The 9,908-nt window shown below is 33.5% G+C and overlaps 2 protein-coding genes across 2 annotated transcripts; one reads left to right on the top strand and one right to left on the bottom strand.

Annotated features, from left to right (window-relative positions):
* Nucleotides 1–1,282: 1,282 nt before the first annotated feature.
* On the top strand, nucleotides 1,283–2,821 carry LOC105779947 (uncharacterized). Its single transcript, XM_012603974.2, has 2 exons — nucleotides 1,283–2,170; nucleotides 2,363–2,821. The coding sequence occupies exons 1-2, from the start codon at nucleotides 1,405–1,407 to the stop codon at nucleotides 2,719–2,721; spliced, it is 1,125 nt and encodes a 374-aa protein (XP_012459428.1). The 5' UTR covers nucleotides 1,283–1,404; the 3' UTR covers nucleotides 2,722–2,821.
* Nucleotides 2,780–5,255, bottom strand: LOC105779948 (uncharacterized). Its single transcript, XM_012603976.2, has 6 exons — nucleotides 4,863–5,255; nucleotides 4,457–4,669; nucleotides 4,000–4,095; nucleotides 3,681–3,826; nucleotides 3,228–3,447; nucleotides 2,780–3,130 (listed from the first exon to the last, which is right to left on the bottom strand). Exons 1-6 carry the CDS (start codon nucleotides 4,995–4,997, stop codon nucleotides 2,936–2,938), a joined length of 1,005 nt encoding a protein of 334 aa, XP_012459430.1. The 5' UTR covers nucleotides 4,998–5,255; the 3' UTR covers nucleotides 2,780–2,935.
* Between the last annotated feature and the right edge of the window lie 4,653 nt (nucleotides 5,256–9,908).

Here is a 9,908-nt window from a genome sequence, read left to right as displayed (position 1 = left end):
ATACGCCATCTCATCATTCCAATCACATATAGACATTTTCATATACAATACATATTATCAATAAGATATTTTCCATTTTATGCTAACCATTTAGCCCGATGATTTATAATAAATAGATACTGATAGGTGAGTAACCACCAAAACACATTAAATAGCTCGTTCGAGCGATAACCCCAAAACACACTTGAGCACTGAAGTGTTAAGCCCATAGGCATCGTATGTCATAAGACATTACATCCCTCCAGAACACACCAGGGTTTCCACAGAGACAACCAGTAATCGTGGTCTCTATAGAGACAGATCTTAATAATCCACAACAAATGTTGGATGCCAGTTTAAATAGTGAATTCTCCATACATCAGTATCACTTCATACCATATCCCTTATAGCACGAAAATAACCCTATTTTCGTGCCAATTGTATCCCATCCTTTCTTATGTTAATCCAGGCACATTTAATACATTAATTCGTTTCTTTACAATTTAGTTCGTTTCTCACCTTTTTATACCAATTTGCATACAATTCAAAGCACATTCAAGGTATATAAATTCATAATTTAAATTAACATATATAACTATACCATATGAACTTACCTACAAAAACTGCTAACGAGTTGAAATGTAGGGACTAATAAAAAAATTTCCTTTTCCTCGATTATCTACTGGTTGATTCAAATCTTGATCTATATGGTAATTCATTTCAATTCATCAGTTTAAGATGTCTTATAGCATTTTATTTCACGCAAATAATAGTTCAATTTCATTTTGGATTTTTGAAGTTTTATATTTTATTCAATTTAGTCCCTAAAACCAAAACAATCATAACTTTCACATTTAAGCCCCATTTTTCAATCTGATTTCAGTCACATCCTTATACAGCCCTTTAATATCTATATTTATAGAAATTTCATGCTAATTTTGAATTATTTTTATTTTAATTCCTATACTCAAAACTAACAACTTTAACTTTATAAACTAGTCCATAATCACATCTAAGCTTACAATCAAACCATTTAACACCAAAAGCTTCAAAAATAATCAATGGAAACATTTCAAACCTTTAACATTTTACAAATTAATCCTCGGGTTAGCTAAATCAAGCTCCCAGGACCTCAAAAATATGAAAATTAAAAGAAAGGGACCTAATTGATAAAAATTCTTAAAGTTATCAAAAACGAATCAACAAGTCCTTAAACAAAAAATTTCATTGGAATCCGCTCAACTAAACTGGATTTATTATTCATATAAACAACAATTCGAAACCACAATCTGTTCTAAAACCATAATTTATACGTTAACTAATTTCAACCACTCAACATAAAAAACAAGCATTTTTCTGTATATTAGTCACTTCTTCTTCATCATTTCCTAGCGTCACACCATTCAGCCAGCAGAAGTAAAGCATATGGGTATGATGGAGAACTCTGCAACAGTTATGGCCCCATTACTCCTTCGAAATACGGTAAAATCAGTACTCATTTACGCCGACAAATCCCTCTTGAACTTAGCCGGAAAATACAAACTCCTCGAAATAATACGTTATCTCATCGTCACTGCTTTTCTTTTCTTTCTACGCTTGTTTCTTTCTTTTTTTCCTTCTAATTATTTACATTCCTTAAAATCCGACGATGGGTACACGTTTAAGCCGACCCAAAGCAGTTACATCGCCGATTCCGGGATCGGCGACTCGGGGATCGGTCGGTCGCTTTGGCAGTTACTGGTTAGCGTTAATGACATTCCGGTTAGCTCGACCAAGTATGGGATCGTTCGATCTTTAGCGGAAAGGCTTATAGAAGGGAATAATAGGGAAGACGTTGAAGCTTTACGTGAAGTGAACCGGAGGGTTTTGTCGGCGGCTTTTTCGAGGACTATTTGCCGGGTTGAAGCTGCGTTGATTGAACTGGGGACCGGATCGGGTCAGTTTCGGTTGGATCGAGTTTTCCGGACGGTTCGGGATGGAGTGTGGAGCGGGAGAGTGATGGAGGATGTGAGTAGCTGTTTGGGGAATTCGGCGGAGAAGTTGGCGGCTGAGCTGCTTTGGTTAACGCAGAAATTGGTTGGTTGTGGATTTGAGGAAGAGGCTGTTGAGAGATGGGCGTCGGCTTCGAATTTGGCTCAGCTTTCGGTTGTGGCTGAAAACCGGGTTCAAGGTTCCCTCGTTAAGGTTTCGGGTACGTTCGTTTCTCCCATTACTATTTTTAAACTTAATAATGGATTTAGCTCAATCTGGTTTGAGCTTATATTATTTTTTATTTATAAATTAGAATTTTATTTATTAATTAAGAAAGAACTACGGGTAGTGTTAACTCAAAAAGTATATACATATATGTATATATATATATTTTTTTTTTTTTTTTTTGCAGCATTCTTATTCAGGCAAATGAAGGATATAGGTTTGGAAGAGACTGAAGGAGGCAACAAAGAGAGGTTGAGGCAAACAAAGATGAAGATGCTAATTACATGGCTGCCATTCCTATGCAGAGGTAACAATGGCACCGACATACCGGTGTTGAGCCTAAGTGAAAGAGCCGAGCTCGAGAAGATATTGGAAGACGCCATCGACATGTTACAACACGAGGAGCAAGAGCAAGTGCTTTCACTTTGGCTTCACAATTTCACGTATTTCCCATCCTCCGACTGGCCTAATCTCCATGCTTCGTACGCTCGCTGGTGCACCACTTCTCGCAAACTCTTTTTTTCCTCCATTAAAGATGTAAAGTAGATATAATTTTGGATATGAACCTGTTAAATGGTGTAATTCATATTTCTTAAAGGAGAAATGAGGAAAAAAAAATCTTGGTACAGCTTTCTTTCCTGCATTATATTAGTCTCTTTAGATTTATTTCATACATTAAAATGCTGTAACAGCTTCACCAACCAAGCTTTAAAAACACTCTCACATAAACAAAGTGCAATATATGTTTACAAATGGATTTTTAGACCGAGTCCTCATTAAATCTTTGGCGGATCAAATGTTGAGCCCCTTCAACCAGTCTCTTCACTACTTCTCCAGCAGGAAGAATCTCCTTGATTAGGCCAACACTTTGGCCTGCATAGAGTGCCATGTTTTCGATCTCTCCTGTTGTTGTTGGATTGGGATCTGAAGCAGAAAAGCGTTGGATTTCGGTTTCCTGTTGAAGAACATTTAGAAACTGAAAGCTTAGAATTCATTCAGAAAACTATCATTCCAATGTTATCCTGATTCGAATAGAGTATTTAGATTCTGACCATGCCATGTATTAGTGATCGACCGATGACAGGCTGATTACTTTCATTTTCATGAGCAGGAAGGGATTTCCAGTCACAGACGAACGGTGTTCGCAGGACACGCTGTGGTGCACCGGGCCAGAGTGCTCTGCCGAAGATATCGGTGTACTCGGTTTCATCGTGTTCGATCAGTTTCTGTTTGTATGTTGGGTGAGCATAGCTTTCTTGAGTTGCAAGAAACCTGCAAATGTCTTGTACAATCATGTTCAAGCAAGAGCAGAAGTCCAGTGAAGGCTTAACAAATCTATGAACAAACTGCGAACCATAGCAAATCATTACATTCCATTTTAAAACATGGAAAAAGAAAATATAGAACACCAAGAGATGAGATGATTTTATATGCATGAATGAGGTAATAAAATCCGAGCACCAAATGAAAGCCAAATCTTGAGATTATAATAAGATGGTTCAAACCTAGTTCCCATGCAAATGCCTTTAGCACCAAGAGCCAAGGCAGCAACGTAACCACGAGCATCTACAATGCCCCCAGCAGCAATTACCGGAATATCATGATCAGCCACTGCGTCAACCACTGGTGGCAATAATGAAATTAGACCATCCTGAAAATGGTAAAAACATCAACCTTTTTACCCCAAACTTTCAGTGTTGCAAAGTTTTATGGTATTGAGGAACACATAAACAGGGTTATGAATTTTGGAAAGTAAGAAGCTCCGGTATATTGATTGTACAGTTGAAACCTTGCAATGTAATAGAGCTTAAGAAATGCTCAAACCTGTCCAAGTACGTGCCCTCCAGCTTCATGGCCTTGAACGATAATCGCGTCTACACCCGCATCAATTACTTTTTTTGCTTCCTCAAGACTCCCAACCTTCAATGTAGTTACATTTAGCTCATGAGATGGTCTATGAGGAAGCAAAATCAGAGACTAAACATATACATATATTTGGGTGTGAGTGTTGTATTCATATCCGGTACATGTATATTCTTTTTCTTGTATTTAAAGGTCCTTGTAGGATCATTCCTCATAACCATGTCCTAATATAAGTGTCAGACACAAAGTCTTAGACTGAAATACAGAGTCATGGTAACCTAGATTTACATAAAGGCAACAATATGTCTCATAAGAAAAGGTTCTTGGTCAGCCACATATCCGTGTCCGACCCTTATCAGAGTAACATAGAACATAACCATGTTTACCAATGGAACAAAGGGGAAAGCATGATACTCACTTGAGGAACAACCATGACCCCAGCATTATGAGCTTCTAAAACAAGCTCCTTGGAGCATTCACCCCACGCTACTTGCAGAACAGCCACCTTTTCTTCCAATATAGCCTTTATGTTCTCCTTGTGAGGGAATGGCAAAAGAACACCAACCCCAAAGGGTTTATCAGTTAGCTCTCGTGTCTTCCTTATCAGCTCCTTTAGCTGCTCTGGTGAATCCTACAAACACCAAAACCAAACAGCTTAAACCAGCTTAAAACATCTAAAACAAACTGAAATAGACCCTTAAATTTAATTTACTCATTGTGTCAAATAAGTTATGACACTAGTAACCAATAGTAAATACAAACTCAAAATTGAAGACCCTATTGGCTCAAACATAAAAAAGAAAAAAACTGGGAATTTTGAGTACCCATTCAGGAGCATGAAGAAGGGCAAGGGCACCAGCGTTTGCAACAGCAGCTACGAGCTCAGGTCCAGCAATATCATGGCCCATAGGTGCTAAAACTATTCCATAATCAAAACCCAGAATTCCTTTCCACCCCATTTCGATCCCCCTCTTTGGTTTGGTGTGACTGACAATTTGATCGTGGAAGAAAGTGAATGTTTATATATAGAGAGACCAAAGCTTTGATGTCGTAGATAAGTTCGAGGTTGAGAATTGGAGAAGAAAGCAATACTCAAGAATCTTTAGTCAGTAACCACTGAACTGTATTTGGATTTTTGTTTACTTTTTACAGAATCAGTTGAAGTTTCAGTTTCAGCTTCAGTTTCGTTTTCTTTTAAGAAACAAACGAATGAACAGAGAGGATAGCTAATGCAATACGTATTGTCCTCTTTGATATATAAAAATATAAATAATAGAGGTGAGATACAGTCTGGACAAAACGTTAGCGAGGACGTTGAGAACCGCAAAAGTGGGTGTTTTTGTTGGTATAATTGTTTTTTATTTATTTAAAATAGGTCACCTTTTATAAAAAGGTCCATATACTATTTGGCGGATTGAGAAATCCGGGACTGTGAAAGTAAAAGTGAATGGAGGGTGGGTTTAGGTGGTTGGTGCTTAGTGTAAAAATAATAGTGATAGTGAGATTAGATACTGTAATAATACTGTAATGTGAGATAAAAAATAAATTAAATCCACTACACTTACAACCAATTCTCAATTCAAACCCACCTGAAATATTATTTAATTTATGTCTCAACTTGCAAATAAACAAACATTTTTATGTTTGAAGATAATCCCATTCTTGGAGACAAAGAAATCCAAACTTCACGTCTTTCAAAGAAAAAGGAGTCGCCATCTTAGAATACACAAATTACAATTACTTTTTTCATGTGTTTGGTTCTTATCATTTTCATTTGTACCCAAGAGAAACTAAAAAGTTAAATTCTAATATTAGTCCCTATACTTTATAAAAGTTATGGATTTAGTCCATATACTTTAATTTGATCAATTTCAATTTATGTAATTTTTGAATTGGTTAATTTTAGTTGTAACACCCTTAACTCGTAACAGTAGCCGAAATAGGTTAAGAGGCATTACCGAAGTTTACAGAATAATTGCACATAATTCTACTATTTACTTATGATCATATTAAAGCTGTCCACTCAAGTCATCGTCATTAAATTATTTATATCTTGAGCTACAGAACTTCGAATTAAGATCCGCTAAATTTCTCTGAAACTAGATTCACATATCTTCTTACCATAAAATTTTCAAAATTTATGGTTTAATCAATAAGTAAAGTTTATTCTTTAAATTCATCCATGTTCTGTTGTCTGACAGTTTCAACCCTTCTTCACTAAAAATTAATTATCTCCTCGTACGGGATTCAGATGATGTTCCTGTTTGTTTCTATTGAAAATAGACTCATTAATAATTTTAAACATATAAATTCTAATGCATAATTATTCTTATACAATTTTTAAGGATTTTCCAAAATCAGAACAGGGGATTCCGAAATCACTCTCACTCTGTCTCATAAAAATTTAAATATCTCATAATATGAAATTCTTTTGCTTACACCGTTTCTTCTATGTAAAACTAGACTCAATAAGCTTTAATTTAATATTTTATTCAACCTCTAATTCGATTTCTATAATTTTTGGTGAATTTTCAAAGTCGAACTACTGCTGCTATCCAAAACTATTTTAGTGAAAAATGTTGATAACTAAGTTTATAACACCTCACTTCCTTTCAATTAAACCCTATACATGTCATATAAACCTTAAGATGCACAATAAAATTTACCGAAGTAATCTGGATAGTATGCCCTGATGTGTTGATTCGATCCACCAATTTCACATCAATCTACAAAGAACATTAAACATACAGGAGTAAACTTATGTACGCTTGGTAAGATTTTATATATAACTTTAACTCTTCTAAATTTCTTTATTTTCATTTGCATTTTTTTTTTACTTTCCACACTTATCTCATATACCTAACACACAAGTCATAATCATATCATTCAACCATGGTCACAAGCTAGTGCATTAAACCAAAGCCTTTTTTTTTTTCTAATTGATCGCATGATAAGTCATTTCATAAAAAAAATTGCATAATTTATACATTACCACTTCAATGCATTATATAAATAATCATATTATCATTCCGCCAATGGCTTGACACTTGCCTATGCATCAAGCAACCACACTAGTTAGCGTACTTGCACATATTACATATAGATTCAACTTTGATAAACTAATTTTCTCGACATGTCACACTTGAGTTTATTTCAACAACCATATCATATTTCATTTGTTTCACAAATATCTCAATTCTCATACTTGGTATATAAATAGCTTTTCACAATTTATTTCACAGTTCATTATACAATTGCAATATCCATTCTATAGTCATTTCATGAGTATATAACTCATATATTCTATATATTTGCAACATATTTCACATTCTATTTTCAATTCACTATTTCATATTCTTATCCCAAAGTAGACTTTATAGAACACACCAGATATATGAAACAAATACAGAGGTGCATTATTATGCACTAATGAACAGAGAGCACTAAAGTGCTATACAGAGAGCACAGATGTGCTAATCGAAGAGCATTAACGTGCTAATAATCAGAGAGCACTGATGTGCTAATAATTAGAGATCACTGATGTGTTAATAATCAGAGAGCACTGATGTGCTAATAATCAGAGAGCGCGCTAAAGTTTCTTAATGGCATGCCATTAATATCCTAGTAGCTCTAATCTCATCTACTTGGGGCAAATTATATTATGCACATATATCACTTTTACACTTTTCGCATAATGCTTCTATATACTTTACAATTTAATCCTTGCATCAGTAATCCGTATACTTATATCTTCATTATCTTTAATACATGTAATATATTTCTAGATTCATTATTCATCCATAATTCACTAATAATCCTTATCATGTATTTCACATATCACTTTTATATATTTTGTAATTTAGTCCTTAGCACAAAATTTCATGTATCAATATATTTTACTTTTAATAACACATATAACATAATTCAATACTAACACATATTTCTCATTCAATTCAATAAAGTTACTTACCTCAATATTTACTTAATTAAGCTCAATATCAAATAATGATCAATTTCAATCTCTTGGGTCCATTTATCGCTTACTTTTCTTAATCAACTTAGGGAAGATTTACGAAATTGAGTACTTCGTTTTCATAATACCATAGTATAACTATGGTCTTGCACATAATCACATATCACACACCAAAGCCATAGCCCAACCATGGTCTTACATGGAAGCACATATCATACCAATGCCATATCCCAGATATGGTCTTATACGAAAATCACATATCACATATTGCCATGGTCCAACCATGGTCTTTTCCGTCAATGCGTATGAGTCACTGAACGAAAGTACTCAATCCAATGTTCCACTAAATTAAAACTTTTATTCAAACATTCATATTTTCACAATTATCTCGGTTTCATAACATTCATATACAATAACATACCATAGCATTCATGAAATTTTCATAACAAATCATTAAGTTTAGCCATATGAACTTACCTGGGCCAATCAGTAGAATTTGTAAAAATTTAGGGACTAGTTTGATATTTTCTCTTTTCCGCGTTTATCTTCGGATTCCCGATCTACAATATAATTTTTTTCATTCATTAGCATCTAATTCAATACTAATTCACTTCGCAATTTATGCCCTTCAATTTTTGAAATTACACTTTTACCCTAAAATTTATAATTTTTACAATTTAGTCCTTAATTAACACTTTAATTGAACTAATTTTTTCTCAAATAACACTTTATCTAGTCATTTTAGGCTTTTATACAGCCTTTGCTATTCAAAATTTCAGTACAAAACCCCAATTCCTAGTTTTTTCACAATTAGGTCTTAAAAATCATTTTCTACTAAAATCACTTAATAAAATCATAATATAATGAAATTAAAGCTTCAAATCTATTATAATTCATCATAAACTTCCAGTACTCACTCATGGTAATTTTCAAAATCATTCATAGAATAAAAACAAATGAATTCAATAGTTGGACTTAATTGTAAAAGTCACAAAACATGAAAAATTACAAAGAAAAAACAAAAATTGAACTTACATGATGAAAATATTAAAACCAGCTTGAAAACATTCTCCTATGGCGTTTTGGCTGAAGAAAAATGATGAAATCTCTAGATTTTTCAAATTTGTCTTTGTTTTATATGTTTAATTTGCAAAATTACTAATTTTGCCCTTGTTTCTCCTTATTTTCTTGCTGATTTTCTTGCCCAAACCGTCCAGCCCATATAATTTTGGCCTAATTGCCTTTTAAATACCCCTTATTAGTCACTTAAGCTATTTAATCACAATTTAACAAATTTTGCACTGTTTCTAATTTAGTCCTTTTTAATTAATTGACTATCCCAACGTTAAAACTAACGAAACTTTAATATTAACTCAATGACACTCTATAAATATTTATAAAAATATTTATGGCTCGGCTTATGAATTCGAGGTCTCTATACCTCATTTTAAACCCAATTTACCTATTAAATTCTTTTTAAATCACAAAATTCACTAATTCAAAAATTCTTCTAAATTCACACTTGACCCATAATTATTAATTTATTAAATTTTCAAGCTTACTTGTCGGATTTAGTGATCCCAAATCACTGTTTCCGACACTACTGAAAATTGGGCTGTTACATTAGTCCTTATACTTTTTTGAATTTTAAAATTTTAATCTTGGCCCAAACAACAATAGTTAAAATTGTTCGGTTAAATTCAATTACTAGACCTATACTATGTGTCTAGTTATAGATTTAGTCAATATTCTATAGTTGTGTCATTCCAAGTTCCTATACTTTTCAAAATTTGAGATTTCAGTCTTGGCACAAAATATTATCGTTAGCCCATTAATTGGATTTTTAGTTAGTAATATATGGAAATAACAAATTGACATGACATTACACATATGATAA

This window comes from Gossypium raimondii, chromosome 4 (genome assembly GCF_025698545.1).
Source record: "Gossypium raimondii isolate GPD5lz chromosome 4, ASM2569854v1, whole genome shotgun sequence".
Lineage (NCBI taxonomy): Eukaryota > Viridiplantae > Streptophyta > Magnoliopsida > Malvales > Malvaceae > Gossypium > Gossypium raimondii.
Note: the sequence above shows the minus strand (reverse complement) of the source record. Positions and strands in the feature narration are given on the sequence as shown.